This window comes from Alosa sapidissima, chromosome 24 (genome assembly GCF_018492685.1).
Source record: "Alosa sapidissima isolate fAloSap1 chromosome 24, fAloSap1.pri, whole genome shotgun sequence".
NCBI classification, from domain to species: Eukaryota; Metazoa; Chordata; class Actinopteri; order Clupeiformes; family Clupeidae; genus Alosa; species Alosa sapidissima.
In genome coordinates, this window is record NC_055980.1 from 5,732,345 (window position 1) to 5,752,949 (window position 20,605).

At 42.1% G+C, this 20,605-nt stretch overlaps 1 protein-coding gene across 1 annotated transcript in view; it reads right to left on the minus strand.

Moving 5' to 3' along the window:
• Positions 1-20,605, minus strand: part of LOC121700695 — a 64,501-nt gene that overhangs the window by 23,644 nt on the left and 20,252 nt on the right. The window contains exons 18-21 of the mRNA XM_042083833.1: positions 13,753-13,845; positions 9,964-10,118; positions 272-351; positions 88-148 (exon numbers count right to left, since the gene is read on the minus strand). Of these exons, the coding sequence (XP_041939767.1) occupies positions 88-148; positions 272-351; positions 9,964-10,118; positions 13,753-13,845 (389 nt within the window). The remainder of the gene's footprint in view (positions 1-87; positions 149-271; positions 352-9,963; positions 10,119-13,752; positions 13,846-20,605) is intronic.

The following is a 20,605-nucleotide window of genomic DNA, read 5'->3' on the forward strand; positions in this document are numbered from 1 at the left end:
GTTTTGAGCTCTAGCCATACGGCTTCAGGCTTATCTTACGTCTAAAACTGAGTGCTTTTGACAAGCTTGCTTAAAAGAAGTCCATACCTTTCCCAATCTGGAAATCTGTTGAGGCACTGCCTAGTGAACGTTACTAGTCCAGTGGGCACTATGGGAATGAGGAACAGAGATTTCATAAGTGAGAAATAAATATGCTCATTCCCTTTTCATTGTAAACTTGAATAAAACAAGTAAGTGAAACAGTAAGTGAAAAGTGCAATAATAGCCTTACTGTTTTCAGTGACTTGTTTGAAATACCAGAGGAGAGTTTTCAGCTTCTCCACTTTTCTGGGTGAGGAGCCTTCAAACAACCTGAGAGAGAGAGAGAGAGAGAGAGAGAGAGAGAGAAAAAAATATCATATTACCAGGGCATTGCTTAAGAAAATGTCAGAAATGTTCAAAGTTGTTGTTTACAATTAGCAGGGAGTAGCTATCAAATGCAGATGTACAGAGACTGGAGTTGACCCAGAAGTCTGATTAAAAGAAAGATTTCTTCTGAAGAGCTTTTGGGCTATTAGAGTGGAATATTCCAAAAACATAGGTACTGTATATATTTTCAAATGATTGTGACCCAGGACCCACCTTGCCAAATAACAAAAGCAAGTTGAGGATCATACAAAAAAAGTATTTCATACATGGTCAGAGACCAACTTCATGTTTTGTGCAAACTTAGGCCACATGCACTAATCCCCCCTCCCCCAACACACGCACGCACACACACGCACACACACACACACCCCTCCCCCACCCCATGGTGGGCACACTAGGGAACAGCCCTGGGCACAGTGGCACAAAGGTCTGTGTGTGAGTCTCTGTCTGTGTGTGTGTGTGTGTGGAGGGGGGATATACTCATGTGCCACTTCACAGCACTCACACAAAAACACACAGAGAGGAAAAAGGAGAGAGCGTGTGAGAGGGGAAAATATGGACAGGAGGAGAGAAAAAACGAGATGAAGATGGAGAGGGAGAGAGAGAGACTAAGGGGGTGGGGGAGGAAGCAAAATAGAGTGAATAACAGAAAAAAGAGAGGGGGAGAGAGTGTATTCTGAGCATGCACCCTTGGGGTACATTAACAAATCCAACAGTCCTCCTTTTCAGAGGAGCCTGCCAAAGGTAGAGAGATAAAAAGTCTTCTATTTTTTCATCACAAAGAGAAGGGAGGCAACATGTGTGTACATGTTTGTGTGTGTGCTTGTGTTTGTGTAAGAGAGAGAGATAGATAGAGAGAGAGAGAGAGAGAGAGAGAAAGAAAGAGAGAGAGCGAGAGAGTGAGTGGATGCCAGTTTGAATTGGGGTGCTTTCTGTGTGGGGCAAAGGCAGAGTTTAGAACTGTGTGTGTGTGTGTGTGTGTGTGTGTGTGTGTGTGTGTGTGTGTGTGTGTGTGTGTGATTCCAGGGTGAGAAGACTTTGGGTGGGACGGGTATGTGGTGATGGGGCAGAGGCAGCAGTAAAGTGTGTGTGTGTGTGTGTGTGTGTGTGTGTGTGTGTGTGTGGCACTAAAAGCCCCTTGGGGAGGAGCGAGAGCTCATTCATCTCCGGTCCACTCCAGCTTTCATCTCTGCTCTCTGTCATGGCCGCCGCGGGGCGAGAGAACGAGAACGAGATCGGGCCAAGCGTCACATTGGCCCAGGAGAGAAGAAACGTGCCTCTGACATGAACCACCGAGGCCGCGCTGCCATGCTGCATGGAACACAGGACCTTTCCATCAGCATAACGGGCAGTTGTGGATGGATGGACAAAGAGATGGAGGGATGAATGAATGAATTAATGAACAAATGAACGAATGAATGAATGAATGAATGAATGAATGAATGAATTTGACTGCATCAAAACATTGCATAATAACGTGTCTTTGATAATGCAAAGAGGAATGGGCAGCGATGAATTCACAATACGATAAAATATTCACATTTGAAGTACTACACATTTGAATTCACATTTGAATCCTCACTTGAATGACACATATTGTATGTGCCGTATCATTACAATTGTATAAAACTAGCCTGAATTCTATTAAAAATTTGAGTCTGGTACCGCTCCATTGGGACGTGATTATGGGGTGTTTCAACCGACACAGGGGAAAAAATGCTTCTGCACGAAATTGGATAAACCTACCCAATCAGAGCAACGAAATATGCGAATCCTGTAGGGAGAACAGACAAAAACACCTTTCTCGACAAACGCCCCAATCACTGTTTTCTGTTCACTTTTTTAAGTATCTTGCACAACAGATGTGATGTTGAAATCTAAACATCTAGCTTCTCTACTTTTACAAACAATATCAACTCATGTGTGCTCAGGTGACGTGAATGACTGGAGAGTACCGTATTTCAAGGAATACTGAACCAGTTCACAGACTTTCTGGATCACAATAACAAGAACAAATGTTGCCCCCACACCTCGTCACACCGCCCCTCACACTAGAAACAACTGGCCTCCAACAGCTATGGCTAGGGACACATAGACCCTTACTGTTGAACTCACTGGTTATCCTTGATTATGGGCCAGAGGATTTAGATTGATCATTGGGTCCAACATAAAAGCAGTAAAAAAATACACAGTCCTAATGGAAGCAGAGCAGGGCAAACAGAGAAACAACCACAAACACCTGATTCTTCATAAAGTTAGGACAAGGACACAAACATAAGACTCCAACATCTTAAATCATTGGGATCTTTAAGTCAGAAAACACAGTGTCCCTCCACACACACACACACACACACACACACACACACACACACACACACACACACACACACACACACACACAAACACACACACACACACATACACATACAGTGTACACACACAAAGCTGGCCCTGGCCCACCATGGTCAGAGCTTCCCCATCTGGATCAATGTTAATTGGATTTTCTCCTCCATTTCAGTAATCAGGGGAGCTGTGGAGACGGCATGCCTTGGCGTCCGGACGTGATTGGTGGATGTGAGTGGGGCGATCCCCCTTAAGAAATTACTGCGAGCGGTGAATTGCATTACATTAATACGCCAACATCTCGAGCTGACATCGTGGTCACAGAGAAAAGGCACTCATGGTGAAGACGGGAATGGATGGATGAATAGAAGAATGAATGGATGGATGGATGAATGAATGAATGAATGAATGAATGAATGAATGGATGGATGAATGGATGAATGGAAGGATGGATGAATAGAAGAATGAATGGATGGATGGATGGATGAATGAATGGAAGGATGGATGAATAGAAGAATGAATGGATGGATGAATGGATGGATGGATGGATGAATGGATGGATGCAATTGCATTAGACAATCATCCAGCTGTCAAAATTCTTGAATGAAAGGCACCCACAGTAGACAGAAGTTAGGATGGACGGATGGATGGGTGGGTGGATGAACAAATGAATGAAGGGGACTGCATTAGACAACAAAAACCCAACCACTCATCCTTTTGTGGCTATCCGATCTTAAAGGTTAAACTTCTCAAGTAAAGACACGTACTATAAACGGAGAGAGGGATGAATGAATGAATGAATGAATGAATGAATGAATGAATGAAAGAATGAGATTGCATCAGACAACAACAACCTAACCACTCACCATTTGGAGTTGTCAGATCTTAAAGGTCAAACTTGCAGGTCAAAAAACAAAAGCGTCATTCTTTCACACATGAGTTATTCAAAGCAAACTGTCAAAAATATGTCATTATGCTTCAGTGTAAATAACTTGGTGCATAAATTGGTATATGTTTCACCAGCTCCATTCATCAGTCCAAGTAAGACCTGCTGCACACCTGGCTTTAGGGTAAGGACCATGCATTATCAACACCTAACGATGAACCCAACTGCTCACCTCTTTAAATAGACAACACAGTGGTTTATCAGAGGAGTTCATCAGTGGGGGGAAAATCAATGAGCTCCTTAAAGAAATTCTCCCAGCAGGACGGCTGTTCCTGGACTACCAAACACATCCTCTGTCCGCTGTCTCACTGTGAGCTGCACACCACACCTGATCTTTACTTAGCAGCAGAATGTGAGGATCAAACTGGCTCTTTAATCAGCAGCAATATATGAGGATCATAATTGATCTCTGACAAGCACCAACGTGTGAAAACCAAAACCTGATCTTAAAACCAATATATGTTTACATGTATTCATTTAGCTGATGTTTTTATCCAAAACAACTTACCAAACCTGATCCTAAAAGCAAAGGGCCAAAAGGGCCATTTCATAGCTGCTCATTCCATAGCAGCAGCATGTGAGGACAAAAACTGACCTTTCTAGATATTTAATGGGTGTACACACATCAGTTAATCAAACACATCCTGTATGCTGAATGAATGAACTACAAATGGGTGTCAATTATTATGACCGCCGCTAGCGAAGCCATTGGTTTCCAAAGGAGATTTTATTTGTGTCGCCAGCAGTGTTGAGCAAGTTACTTCAAAATCGTAATATATTATGTATTACTTATTACTGTCATTTCAAAGTAATTCATTACATTATAATATTACTGTCTCTGAATTGTAAGGCATTACACTACTATTGTATTACTTTTAAGTTACTTTTACCAAAATATCTAGAAATATGGATTTGGAATTCTAAATGCAGTTTATTATGCTCAATGCAGCTCATTGCACTTCTAATGGAGGGTGATGTGGTACAACATAATGACTGAGCTAGGCTTAAGGCTAACAACAGTAGAATGCAATAGGTGCAGTGATGGCTCATGATGCAATACAAGGAACAATCATAGCCAGAATTTTGTTAAAAGAAGACGAAAGGCGAAAGTCTGGTCAATTGTGATAGAAATGCTGTAACTTCAGGCTTAGGCCTACTCATTAAAATCAACAGAGAGCCCACTACCTGTATATTGTAACCCAAAACTTAAAGACATGTCAGGATAGGCTACACAGTGCAGCTACTCGCCATTTTGGTGCCCTAACTGGTGAAATACAGTATTAACCTAAGTATGTCATCATATGGCCAACTATAAAGATGTAGTCTGCCTGTTCCCAGGGATGGGTAGTATTTCTGAAACATGTAATATGTGTTTCAAATGCAAAATAGTATTTTGTCATTTGTATTTTATTGGGTTGAAGGAAAGGGTTCTGTATTTTAACACATAAGGACACTGACAAAGGCAACCATGTCCCATTGTCTCCATGCCAATCTTTAACAGAAAAATGTCAGATGTCTCAACCACAATGACATCAATAGATGGTAAGGTGTTGAGTGTGTTTGAATTCCCTTCCTTGTAGCATCCTTTTCTGCATGCCACAGAGGGGAGAAGTTCACCTTGTTAATTAAATAACAATTCTATTTCCTTATTAGCTGCATACTTGAGGTTGGAGATATTAAGGCACGTCAAGTCTCTCACATACTGGAACTTCAAGATACATAGCCGTATGATTTTCTTATTCAGTTCTGCACTGGACTTGAATTACGAATTTCGGCACAGATACTGCACACAATTATGATTTTGGCCTATTGATTATAATGTGTTTAATTATACTGGCGCCTTAATGCAGGGGCTTTATATCACTGGCGCCTTAATGCAAGGGCTTACCTGGGCTGAAGCCCAGGGGCCTCGACCAATGAGGGGCCTCCTAATAATAATAATGAATCAATAATAAACGGCCGTGTCCGTATTCGCGGCGTCAGTCATTAGCCTACTCTGGAGCTACCCTACATAATTGAGCACATTGCACTGCTCTACAATGACATCGATGCAGAGGCCCCCTTTGTCTTCTCTTCTGAAGTGTAACAAAATGATAATATTATCATAAAATGATAAACGAATGACGTGGATTCCTGTAACTGTCCATGAAAACAGAAGGCATAGCAGGTAAATATCGTAGCAAATAGCTTGGCAATGAAACGGCTTTAAAAACATGTAGGCCTATTTCACTTGTCTCACAGGAGTGAATGCAGAACATGGGCTGTTGCGCAAAGAAATGAATTGGTGATCTGCATCTTCGTTCACCAAAAGCTAAGTTTGTGCTAACCCATATTCGCACAAATAATATCCTATGTTATGTGTTCTGATTGTTATGTTTTGTGATTACTGCTTGTTCTGTAGGCTAAAAGTATTTCTGTCCCTCCCAATCTGTGTTAGAATGGTGTGTTAAGTATACAGAATTTCAAAAAACCTCCTGGGGAACCCCTCGACACGACAAACACATGCATTTTTGAAAAGCTTGAAACGTCCATATGTGTAACCCATCTTTTAACTTAGCCTACAGTATAGTGTATAGTGTAAAAGTTCAACTGGGCACATTCCATCCAACTTTCTATCCATTCAACCTCTTCAAACCATTCACTCATCCACCCATTAAACTATCCACCAACATCCATTAAACAATCTGCCTATCAACATCCATTCAACTTTCTGTCTATCAACATCCATTACACTATCTAAATTTAACTTTTAAACTATATACTCTGTCTCAGGCTTTAAGCATACAATCTGGCTCTCTTAAGACTCTTCTGTTCCTATTTCCTCTGCCCACAACTGTTTCAAAATAAATGTCCTCACTACAATAATTCACTATTAAATAATGTAACTATTTAAACTACTCAACTATTTAACTGTTTAGACATTTCAACTGTCAGTTGTTATCAACTATGACTCCTGCCAACTGTTTCCAAATGAAAGTTTGTTTTGCATTTTATGTTATTAATATACAGTATGTTTATATTTTCATGCACTGGTAATTTCCTCGAAATTACATTTTCTAGTTTATCCTGGTGCCACGCACCTTGCATGTAGCTGTTCGCTTATTTCCTCTGTGTACGAAGTTATTGTAACTGAAAGTAACGATAAAAGGCACAACTCCAGGAGGACTTCTTGTCGCCATGGTCAATGCATTTGTTTTATATATCTGTGAGTGTGCGCACATAGCGCATGCGTTACGTTGCACATTATGGCAAAGGGGCAATGCCGCTCGTTATACGTTTCCCAAAGTATATGTAGCAATAAAATAAAATAGAAATACATGAATACATTTAGATTAAAAAAAAGCAATAATTGCATGAAATACAGCTTGTTCAGGATTCTCAAAGCTCGAGTCCGAGTCAAGTCTGAAGTCTTTTGAGTGGAGTCGCAAGTCATGTCTGAAGTCACTGTTTTTGCGACCTAAGTCCAAGTCCCCATCGTTTTTACATTTCTATCCCTTCATTCTCTTTAATTCAAGTTCACAGCACAAAGCTGACATGCACTAGAAGAGCATTTATGCTTTACTGAATTCAAGAATCAAAAAGATTAGCGTGGCACCGCTCTAGGTGTGTCATTAAATTAATTATGCTATTTCGCGAGGTATAGAGATCTTTCGGTTTCACACACAAAGTGCACTTAACTGTTCTTCATATCCTAGTTGTCTCTGACAAATTGAAAATAATGAGCGTATAGGCTTATGTCCATCGAGTCAGTTGCAGCCAGCCACAGTCATCTTCAACCAGTAACAGGAGCTACGTTCTGCTATTTGCGCAGTTTTTTCTCCTTTGTTCTCGCATTGTTGTTTGCGAATAGGGGAGCGCGGGGCAGAAAAGTAACGCGGGGTTAAATGTAACACGGACTTTTTCCCTAGTTGCAGGGGGTTGATCGAGGCATGCTATTGGTCAGTTAATCACATTACTATGAGACGGTGTTGCACAAATTTTCAGTCAGTATGGACGTGTTTCCACGTAGATCTGCAGCAAAACGCCTTTTGAAGACATCAACGTAAATGTCTAGGTGGTACTTGTCTTTCCATTAAGGAGTTGTGGGTGCAGCTCACTGACTCCAATCTTGTATCATCTTAATAACCGTCTTGTAGGCTAAAAATGAACACCGTTTTGAAACATGTAGCCAACTCATAGCAACGTGACCCAGCGGGGTTAGTTGTAACGCGCTGTTACAACTAAGCCACTCATACTGTACAATGATGTTGCAATACAAAAATGTGCGCGTATTAGTGCTAGTTTAGTTAGTTTTTGTGATGTTTTGCATTTTGCCTCATGTGTTTTCATGTTTGAGGGCTTTTCTTGGCAGGATTGACCTTGGTTAGACTCTTTGCTTCCATTGGCGCATATTTCTCATGTTATTTCTCCGTATAGAAAATAAAGTCAATTTTCGACATACGTCTGTAGTTAGTTCATGACTTATGTATCATAAATAGTCAGATCCTATTCTATCATACACATTCAGATACATTTATTGAATTCATTTAATTAAAAACAGCCTTTAGAATGAGTGTTACAACTAACCCCGCATATGGGGCAGGTTGTAACATTTCACCTATCGCCACTCTCGGTGGAATTGTAAAAGAACAGTAGCTCCTACAAACAAACTTCCAGTGCATATGTTTAACAGAGATATGTATGTTGCTTGTTAAAAAATATAACTAGTGAAACTCAAATGATTTTAGAATTATTTAGCCATAACCAAAAAGTGTTACTTTGTGCCCCGCGCTCCCCTATGTATCAATACATAATACCACTTAAGTTCAGGTTAAAATGCATTGTAATGCGCGTTACTGAAGTTTGTATCGAGTAAAATATTACCCAATTTTTTTTTGTAATGCCTTACATTGCCGCGTTACAGCAAAAAGCAATATATTACAGTAATTACATTACTTTTGTAACTCATAACTCCCAACACTGGTCGCCAGCATAGCCTATTGACAATTTATGTTGTAAATAGGCCTACCTTATAAGCCTACCTGTAGCTTAGGGAAGCTAACAGCTTTCTATTAGGATCTAGTTTGTTAGTTACAGTTTTGTCATAACTCCCTGATGCATTTTTGCATTTAGAATAGCCAGAGCGTGGATATCTCAATCGGAAAATTAAACAACATCGGGTGCCTATGGACTAGGCTGGGTGAACCCAGCCTGATCTGCCCGCTATTTATTTTTTGATTTCTTAAAAGATTGAGCTTGGTCTGGTGAAAGCCAGACTAGCCATGGACCTCAGTTACACAATGCAAGGGAACATGAATCAGCCTATATTTGCCCGAACAATAACGGACAACAGCTCTTCAACTTTGGCCCGTTAAAATGTGTATTAACAGTCTAGCGACGCATTTCATCAAGGCCCATTTGGACATGTCAGTTATTTGCACCACTGGTTAGATGTAAAACAGCATTTCGTTTCAGACTACTGTTACTTCATTTGTGCATTAACAATAACGTTACAGACTACTGTTACTTAATTTGTGCATTGACAATAAAGTATTACATGAACTAAAGATGACTAAAATCTTATGTAGAAGAAGAAACATTCACAAAAAATCCATCCATCCAAAAATTACCTTTGTTTTTGATAGCTGTTGAAAACGGCATGGAACTGACAGAGATGTTTTTGTTCATAAATAAATCAATAAATCAATAAATAAATAAATAAATAACATTATGCTGATACCTTTTGCTTTTCCCAAATACAATGTAGCCTACAGGTGTAAGTGACCTTTCATCAATCCAGTTGCAATGGATGAACTGTGATGAACTGCCCTACTTGAGATTTTAAAGGTTTTATAACAATGCTACATCTTCTTTGGCTATTCTACAATCTATTCACCTTTTCAGCACCAGTAGGCTACTTTCTGTGCAGCCGCACACACACACTCAGGCATGCCAAACAAGCATACACAAAAGTTTCAAGAGTGGGGGATGGAGTAAAATATGGAGACAAATTGAAGTGTGATTTATTTTCGCAGAACGGATGTACAGGACTGAGCGGCGGTCATATTTTGTACCGCTATGCGGTACATCTAGTTTTGTTCACAATCAATACATGTTATTTATGTTTAAGACAAGAGTCGTTCCAGTGATGGTGTGATAAAGGGACAATTTCATGAAGAGGGGCACATCAAAACAGACTAATAATCTGACAGTCTGACTGTAAACACACACACACACACACACACACGATCAACAAGCCAGAGGGTCAACATGTTTACCAGTGCTACCTGCAGAAGTTGATGTCAGGGTAGTTGAAGTACTCGGACTTCCTGGAGTTGCGTCGGGGGAAAGTGCAGAAGAAGGCGTTGGCCAGGAGACAGGCCACCTGCTCCTGAGACAGCGTGATGGAGTGGCTCTGTCCGGCCTTCAGGAGGGGCACTGGCTAACAAGAGATAATATCACCGTGAGCAGGGGTCAGTGTGTATACTGTATGTAGGTGTGTGCATGTGTGTGTGTCTGGAGTCGGCACGCTGATAAGGAGAGGTCAGTGTGTGTGTGTGTGTGTGTGTGTGTGTGTGTGTGTGTGTGTGTGTGTGTGTGTGTGATTTGTTTAGGACTATGAAAGCTTTAATTACATTTGGGCTAATTAGCAGGGGAGCTAATTGGAGCCCTCTCTAGGGGCCACTCCAATCAGATGGCTTCATTACCCACTCAAGGATACTTGTGCTCTCTCCGACCCCCCCCCCCCCTCCCTCCTTCATACACCATCTCTCCCTCTCTCATTCTTCCCCTCCCCCTCTCTCATACACCATCTCTCCATCACCCCCTTTTTTACTCATACACAATCTCTTTTTCTCTCCCTCTCCCCAAATCTCTCTCATATCTCTCCATCGTTCTTTCTCGCTCCTTCTCTGTGCAACCTCTCTCTCTCCATCCTTCTCTCTCACTCCTTCTCTGTCCAACCTCTCTCTCTCTCTGCCCCCCTCCCATTTCCCCAGAGGATAGCATCTCTGATTGGAGCCACTCAGATGACTGCTCCAGATATGTGTGGCAGTGCTTCCTCCGCTAACTCCTATTCAAACATTTAGCGATGTGCACTAATTCACGCTAATTTTATGTTCAGTTCAGACTCTGGGGACCAAATAGCTAGGCTGGAACTTCCTTAGGCTGGCTCTGAAATTCAGTTTGGAGTGAGCAACTGATATTCTGGGCAGCCTACTCAAAACACACACACATACACATACAGAAATGTGGGTTGGACAATTCATAAATTAGAAAATATCTGTTACTCAATTCACGTAATAAGTACAACAGAAAATATTGTCTACTAATACATTACTAAGCTGCCAAACAAGGATTGAATTGCATTTCATTACATAAGCTCGAGTCCATTTGGATATGAGCTACTGGGGATATTACACACAGCTGAAATCAATCCCCACAGCCACAAAGTAGACTGCCTACCTGCCTCTGAATTGCGGCAAACCAGTTTAGACAGTAGAGGCGATGTTACACTAATGACTTGCCAGAGAGTGTTGAAATGAGGGAGGGAAAAGCATTGGATGCTTTTTCTTCCCCTAAATGTCAGAGAAATTACAGAAAAACCTTGACCAAGGCCCTCATCTGTCTGTGTCTGTAAGTGTGTGTGTGTGTGTGTGTGTGTGTGTGTGTGTGTGTGTGTGTGTGTGTAAGTGTGTGTTCCAGCACGTCTCGAGGCTCATTATTCTCACTACCTGGTTCTCTTTCTCTCTCTCTCAGACATGAGACAAGTAGCTGGGATGGGCGCTGCACTGTGCACACACCATAGAGGCATATAAATCTACTCGATCAAGACTACTCCATTTTCACTCTCAGAACTGCGTGGTTCCCAGAGTTACCCATGACTTCGAGACTATCATGGATTGGCCGACATGTCACATTGGACTTGAAGGGGGTAGGAGGTAGGGGGAATCACTTACTCCTGCTTTCCTGTTTCCAGAGCAGGAGTCCAGTAAATAGACAATCACAACTACTATTAAAGAGCATATCAACTACACAGAACCAGGACTAGTCTACATACTAGAGATGACGTAATAAGATAAAAAAAATAGCACCATTCCCCACTATCGTCTTGGCCATAAGTCAAAACAGCTTACACTTCTGAGAGCCAACATTGATCCAAAAGAGTAAATCTTAATCCTGATCATCAGCAAAACTCCCTGTTCCAACTCCGCCTTCCGCCATGCTTGGTCTCGTCCTACATGTGATCATCTAATCAACTCATCTCATCATCTAACATCTCTTCAACTATGCTTATCATGAGGGAGAAATTCTACCAGTATATCATGGACAACTTCATACGGCATATATTTACTGCAGCATGTCAAAACTACTATTAGGGAACATACCAAGTACAGAGAACCAACAGTAGCGTACATACTAGGAATGACAACAAGAAATTGGTACCATCCTCCACTATTGGGCCACAAGGCACATAAACTTAGTTTTAAGAGCTATGCAAATGCACACATTGGTCCAAAAGAGCAAACTTTTATTCCAAAATATGAGCAAATAATTCTTCTCCCTCGCTTTGCTTCACGCGAGAGTAGCAGCAACTACCTCTCCATTTCCACCACAGCACATGGAGACTCTATGGACACTGTGAACTCGGTTTTTATTACGCCTAAAATGATTATTTTAGCTTGATTAAGAGTTGCATCTAACTGAGGAAAACAAATCAATATTTATGCCCGTCATTAGAGAATCTTGGCAATTAACACATGTAGCATTCGGTTTACATCATGCGTTTGATTCTGGCATCTGGAGAGCAGAATGTAACAAGTCAGAATCGCAACATCAAAGGGATTAACATCCTTGTAAACAGGGGAAATAACAGAATATTTACTTGTCTCCCTTCGGAAGTCAAATGCTTGTGAAACAACTGGGCCGTTGGTGTGGCCAAACTCCACTTCCCTACAGCACTCCTGAGGGAGCACGCATCAGACCAGAAGGGTGGTGGGGGGGGGGGGGGGGGGGGGGTCGTGGGGGAGGTTGGGGGTTGTCTGACAGCTGATTGGCTTTGAGAATGATAGATCCCAAAAACTGACCCCCTTCCCCCTGCAGTGTTAATGAGTGCATGGTTGCCATGGAAGTTGTCCTTCGTCATATGGACCGTGTGTGTATGTGTGTGTGTGTGTGTGTGTTGACCATTGCCTGGGATGACCAATAGGTCCATAAACCCAGCATTGACAGCCAGACACCTTGACCCTGTGACTGGTTTGCCAGATGTAATTTTTTAACCCATATCAGGTTTCCTAAAGCATTAATCACAGTGGAGTGCACTTAATGGGGGGGGGGGGGTCATTTCTGCCAAGCTACAACAAAATGACCAGAGGCTCTGTTTATCAAACTACTACTAATTACTGAGTGTTATTTTTTATTAATGATTATAGCCATGTGAATTATTTATTCACAGTTTCGGACTATTCGGAATGACTAGCTGACTATTCCTAGAGTTTGCTTGGTGAATACTTCCTAAATATCTTATAAAACTGGAAATTATTTTAAATTCCAAATTATGTGAGAGCAAATGAAAAATATGTACCTTGAAGAGAAACTAACACATGTGCTCCTTTTAATAGAAAGTTGAGTTTACAAAATCTGAGCTGAAATCATCTGGATGAAGTGAAATTTATGTTTAAGCTGACATTAAGGCCAGAACTGACACTAACCCAATTGGAGCGAAGAGAAATGAATCTGAAGTGAGCGCAAACAAGTAGAACTGGCCTGCAATGAATCAGACTAATGAATTAATACTGTGTGTTTACCTGTGTGATGAGCTGTTCTGTACGTGAGTGTGTGCTTGTGCGTGTGTGTGTGTGTGTGTGTGTATGTGTGTTTTTGACAGTCTGTGGGGTATCGGTGTTGTGTGTGAGCTGCTACTTTGGGTGTGTGTGTGCATATGTTTCAGTTGAAGTTCTACCTGTGTGATGAGCTGTTCTCTGTATGTGTGTGTGTGCATGTGTGTTTGAGCCCGTGCTGTACCTGTGTGATGAGCTGCTGCTGTGTGTGTGTGTGTGCGTGTGTCTATGCTCTACCTGTGTGATGAGCTGTTCTGCATTCAGTGCCAAGCGGGCAATGTCAGGCAGGAGACGCCCCAGCAGCTGCTCAGCCTCCTCCGACTCCAGACCCTACAGCAGGAGAGAGAGAGAGAGAGAGAGAGAGAGAGAGAGAGAGAGAGAGAGAAAGAGAGAGAGGAGAGACAAATAAAAAAAAGACAAATATCATGATTTCCCAAAAGAAGCCCCGATGTCAGGAACACAGATACCATTTCAATCTAGACAGCACCGCCCTAGATCACACGATGCAGTACACTTGCCTTGGCTTAATCATGACTGCATTGGGGAGTTTCAGCATGGCAGTGAATGCACTAAAAGAAAAAGCTCGCAGAGCCCTATATGCAATAAAAAGAAATTTCTGGAACATAAACATACCTATTAAAATTTGGTGCAAAATATTTGACTGTGTAATCCAGCCCATTGCCCTGTACGGAAGTGAGGTATGGGGTCCACTCAGTGAGCATAGCTACACTAGATGGGACAAACATCCTATAGAAAGCCTACATGCAGAGTTCTGCCGATTGATCTTAAAAATCCAAATGAAAACACCAAACAATGCATGCAGGGCAGAACTAGGCAGATTCCCATTGGCCATCAACATGCAAAAAAGAGCCCTCAAATTCTGGATGCATCTCCAAACAAGTCCCACTGACACACTGCATTTTAATGCAGTAAAAACTCAAGATCTGAACCCTGAAAAGAGTCCTCTTAAACGTCCCACATACTCGACGCACCCGACCAGTAGCGCGACAATGTGACGTCACAGAAGCGCCGTAACCATTTATACTCGCGCGTGGTGGTCGCAACACTAGTTGCAATATTCTCCTGAACAGAGGTGTCGCTGTTGTGAAAAGACTAACATTAACTACTTACACAGCAGAAGAAGCTGCAGTAAGAAACACCAGTAGCTAGCCTCTGTGATGGTACTTCAGACTTTGGTTGCTACTATTCACAACTACCATCATCATTATCATGTAGTTTCCAAGGTGTGTGCACAGGTAGATAGATAGATAGATAGATGGATATATAGATAGGTACTTTAGTCATCCCGAGGGAAATTTTAATAATTTAAACAGTTTAGTTAGCTGGCTAGCTAGCTAGCAGCTGGCTGAGTTTGTGTAATTTCCTGAAGTGGAAAGAGATTTTGTTCAGGCCTTAATATATATCCTTTGTTTGAAAATAAATCGTTTCTATTCTTTCCTCTTAATTCCATGTGTTGCAACTCTCACTGGTAACTTTGTTAACTTATCCAGCAAACTATTAAAAATTCACGACTGTAACAAAACACTGCAACTCGCTTGCCCTCGAACTAGTCCATCTTCCTGTTTCCGCCTTGTCGCGCTCGTCTGAAAAAAAATGAGTGGTGCGCTACCTCGCGCTACACGGCCAAAACCCTGGCGCGCCAGAGAGATCTACGTCATTTTGACGTCACATTGTCGCGCTACCGGTCGGGTGCGTCAGGTATGTAGAAGCCTTTAGTCAGCTTGTACTGAGACTAACTAATCTCCCCCTAACAAACATTAATAACTTCTCTCAGACAAGTGCTGCTTTCAAACTGAACACCAATAAGATCATTCAAGAATCTAAAGAAAAATATTTGGAACATTGGCAAAAGGAGACAAAAAAAACAGAGCAAATTAGAATGTTACCGGTCAATAAAATCTGAATACCAATTGGAAGAATATCTCTTTACTGTTAGAGATATAAAGCAGAGACAGATCCTGACCAAATACAGACTCAGTGACCACAGTCTAGCCACAGAAAAGTCATACTTTGACAGGCTTACAAGCCTAATCCCAGGGTTCAGAAATCTAGAAGAACAAGAAATAATGGCAGTCTTACTCGGACAGCAGGGACAGACAGCAAATCTTGCTGCCAAATACGTCACCGAATGCCATAAGGCAAGGGACAGTGGTTAAATAATTAAATAATTATTACTTTTATATGGCACCTATCCATATAATTACAGACAAACACCATACATGCACGCAGCCACGCACACACACGCACACACACACACCAGTTTGTTTGTTAATCTTGGATGCGTATCTATTTGCCATGTACTGTATTCCAAGCATTCTCCATGTAAATGTATGTCTAAATGTTCTGCTTTGGCAATGCAAAAATATTTGTCATGCTAATAAAGCTCACTTGAATTGAATTGAATTGTATTGAATTGAGAGAGGGAAAGAGAGAGAGAGAGAGAGAGAGAGAGAGAGATAGGGAAGGTTTAGAAGGAGAGAATGTGATAGAGGGAGAGAGAGATTGGGAAAGAGAAAGAAAGATAGACACATAGAAAGAGCAAGAACAAGAAAATGAGTGTGAGATCAGTGGATTCAAACAGCAAGAAGGAGAGAATGAAGAAGAGACAGCCGAGTTAGCAATGAGATTAATAAGAAATATAGTGCCAGGCAAACAGATGGATGGATGGATGGATGGATGGATGGAAAGATGGAGTGTGGGGAGGGGTGAAGGAAGAGAGACAGTAATGGAGGTAAAAAGAGAGAGAAAGAGAGAGAGAGAGAGAGAGAGAGAGGCATGAAGAGAGAGGATGGTGGTTGTTAGTTTGTCTCGTCAGACAGTGGCCGGCAGCTGGGTGCCATTCCCCCTTCCGCTCGGCCCCTCCAGCTGTTCTGCTGTGGGCACTGCCTCATGCCCGTCCCGCACAGATGGAGCAGGAGCGGGCACACACACAGAGACACACACACACACACACACACACATACACACACACACACACCAAACCATTCCACTGGCAACTTATGTCACAACACACAGACACACAACACCGATGGCAAACACACATCACCTCACACCACACAGTAACATGCCTAGGCCAGGCAGCAGTTCAAGTCTGCTGGCAGGAGAGAATCAGCAGCCTCTTTGGAAGCTTTCTTCATTAAAACAGTGAAAACACTGTCCTCTAAGAAGCTGACTTGTCACGGTTAACTGAAATGAGACGTGAGATGTGACAGAGACGGTGAAAAGAAAAGTAATGAGAATAAAAATAAGCCACAAAGAGACATTCAAACTGGCAGCCAACCACATCAATGCATTATGGTGGCCTCACCACAACGTCAGCCTGTGCAATACAAAGCATGTGTGTCTAAAACAGAATCATAAAAACATTGATTGAATACTCTGAGTCTGTGAGCTGTGTTCAATTTCCCTATTTGGATTTCCCCTAACATTTAATGGCCGTCACTTGTAAAGCGACCGAGCCGGAAGAATATAGAGGCTGGCTAATGCCAAGATTTATCTCCACTAATATTTTTTTTTCTTCACTATATATTTATTTATGGCGCTATTGGATGCCAAATGCCACAGTGATCAATCGCAGGGGCAATTTCATCAGAGCTTTTGGGGGTGGGGAGGTGAGGGGGGGGCAGAAGGAGCGTCTGATTAAATGGACTTCCTGGAACAGATGCAAATGAGAGTGCGCAGGCTTGAGAGATGGGACCGAGTGTTCTCGGACAAGACGCCTTGACGGACGATTTTAGCGTAGCCTGCTATTTTTCTTCTGTTTCACACTTTGTGTTGTTGTTTTTCCCCCCAATCTTCTACGTGGCGCTCCGCACAAATACGGGATGCGCTGGCTGACTTAACCGCTGTCGTGAGTAATGACCGGCCTGACATCGTAAAGCGCCGCCTCCGCAACAGTGGACACGCACTAGGCTAATGAATGGTGCTTGACACACACACACACACACACAGGCCAGGGATGCTGGAGAGAGAGAGGATTCAGCTGAGGTTAGCACAGTGGCAAGGAGACACTATATAAAAAGGTCTGACGTGCAACACCGACGGTTGCGCTGACTGACTAACGCCAAGCCAGATGACGGGAAACGGGTCTATACATCACATCATAGGTGACAAAGTAATCAGGCATGGATGTAGTGGGTGGAGAGAGAGAGAGAGAGAGGGCTGACTAAGAGCCCTCTACACACACACACACACACACAATCCAGATTTACAACCGTGCATCTTCATCTCATTCATGCCACACTCCCCTTCATCACAAAGGGTTCCCTCAAGTCAGCAACTCCAAGCAGGCTAACCCCACTGTCCACACCAACATAGACCCAAACTCACATCCAGACTGGTGTATCTAATAGGGGAATTGAGTATTGTTTTTTTTTTTTTGGGGGGGGGGGGGGGGTGACATGCTAAGTATAACGAATGGCTCAATGACTTGGCACATGCATTATGTGTATGTGGATATCGGCAAGCTTAACATCTTACTCTGTTCATCTTGACAGAGACAGGTGTATGTGTACATGTATGTGTATATGAGTGTATGTATGCATGTGTGTGTGTGAGAGAAAGAGACAGAGAGAGAGAGAGAGAGAGAGAGAGAGAGAGAGAGAGAGAGAGAGAGAGAGAGAGAGAGAGACACAGTGTGTGTGTGTGTGTGTGAAACACAGACACCTGAGGCTGTTTGTCATGAGGCAGGGTGCCGTTCATTAGAGATGCCACTCCAGGATAAATCCATATTCAATGCCAGTGCCAATGGCCATCTATTGTCCATCCTGTTAGTCAACAATTCTTGCAATCTGTCAATCCAAGCCAACAACTCCTTAACCTCACTGTCAATCACCAAAGGTGTAAATGAAACAAACCAAAATTAACTATTTATTCTGCACAAAGAGTGGGCGTGTCTGATGTCAACAGTTCCTGCCTGTCGTGCCAATGACTCCGAGATGAAAAGTGTAGACAAGCCACGCAAATCCAGGGCAAGTGGCCTACGTTTTGGGTGCTAAACAAAAGGCAGAAGTCCCAGCAACACAAAATAAAGTGCTCACACCAGACGTAGCTCCCCTAATCTTTAATGACACATCGTTTCGGGTCAAGCCACGTCATTAGAGATTTGCTTGGGAGATACATCTGGTGTGCGGACTTGTTATTGCACTACTTTGCGATGACCTGACAATCTCTGGAGATGCATTTAAACCATGATCAGACAAGGTGTCATGTTAAGACCCTGGAGATGTTATCACACTGTGGAGTCAAAATTCGAAGTGTAAATAATATGCTTTAGATGCATTATCAACTGTGATTTGCATAGAACACATCTTCAGGCTGCCAGTTAAGTGTACTGTTGAATTAACTTCTAAAGCACCACAGTATATAGAAGTAGAGGAGTCTATGTCTACCTTGTGAAAGATGCTTTATTTGCGTGTCAGCATAACTGATAATATTTCACAGAGTAAAAAAACAACTTTTACTTTTATCCAGTATGCAGCTTGGGCTTCCCTCACTTGATCTAGGCATTGAGGCAGCTTTGTGGACGGGATTTAGGACAAGACTGAGGGGCTTTGTGGACGGGATTTAGGACAAGACTGAGGGGCTATCAGCCTGATAATGGGAAGGGAAACGTGCTTTGAGTCTCTGTGTTGGAGCGCCCAGCCATTATCACCTGTAAGCTTGAATTATAGCCTTCGCTCGGCCTGACTCCATAATCCGTTTGCAGCTATTGTGTGCCAGCTCAGGGCCACCTCGAGTGCAGCAAACACTTTCAACTGCATCTCTATGTCAGCAATCACATCATCTGTAAACTGACATGTACTGAGTACAACATTTGTACCAAAATCTAATCCAGCAAAACAGTGAAATCCTCACTGAGGTGTGTCATTATGTAGATTATAGGTTTATTATAAACTTATTTGTAAACAGACACAGAGTATAGGGTTCCCACTCAAAGTCAGATGTAAAAATTCCATGACTTTTCCCTGACGAAAAACCTTAATGCTCTTACATAACTTGCACCACTATGCCACTTGCATACTTAGGTCAAACAGAACTACCTCAGCCATTTATTGGCCTGACTTTTTCACTATTATATTGACTGTCTACTGTATGCACAATTGCACAATTTCAACCCAAATTTTGCTGCTCTTATTTCTTCATTGTATGTGCCTTCTTATTTACTTTTTATATTGTTTACTTGAATGTTATGTTTGTCTGTGGACCTAATTGGTAAAATATGTCTTGTCACCATGGGATAGTGGGAAACGTAATTTCAATCTCTTTGTATGTCTTGACATGTGAAGAAATTGACAATAAAGCAGACTTTGACTTAATTTCCATTACCTACCACAGAATGAATCATACAATATACCGACCAAAGATTTTAGAGTAGCCGCATAGCGTTCAACAATCTTTGACTTTTTTTAGAATGAGAGATGAATAAATGAGCTTTGAATAAACAAACACAAATGATACAATTCCCTGACTTTCCATGTCTGGAATAGATTTCATCAAATTTTCATGATATTCGAGAAATTCCATGACCAGAGAGTGTGACACCTTCTGAACACTCCAGTTCCTCCTAGCTCAACCATAGAGCCTGACACATCCAGGAGATGAATTAATGCAGGCGTTCAGTGAGGCCCCTCAGGCAGGGATGAAGAGGTGTATTAAGACAGGTTTATGTACCTGTGGATATGTACCTGAGTATGTTTGAGTCTGTGTGTTTGTATGCATATTTGTGCTTGTGTGTGTGTGTGTGTGTGTGTGTGTGTGTGTGTGTGTGTGAGTGTGTGTACACAGGTGCACTGTATGGCGTCAGAGCTTCGGCAGTGGCGCTGACATTTATCAGAGAGCTCTGAACCCTGACACATTCATTTTAAAGAACCATTGGGTCCCTTAACTAGACACACACACAAACGCTGTTTTACGGCCCTTATACCAAAGCTGTGTGTGTGCGTTTGTGTGTCTGTGCTTGTGTGTGTCTATGTCTGTCTGTCTGTCTGTTTTTCTCTCTCTCTCTCTCTCTATGTGTGTGTGTGTGTGATGCTTCTGTCTGCCTCTTACATCTTTTCAGAAAGAAAAA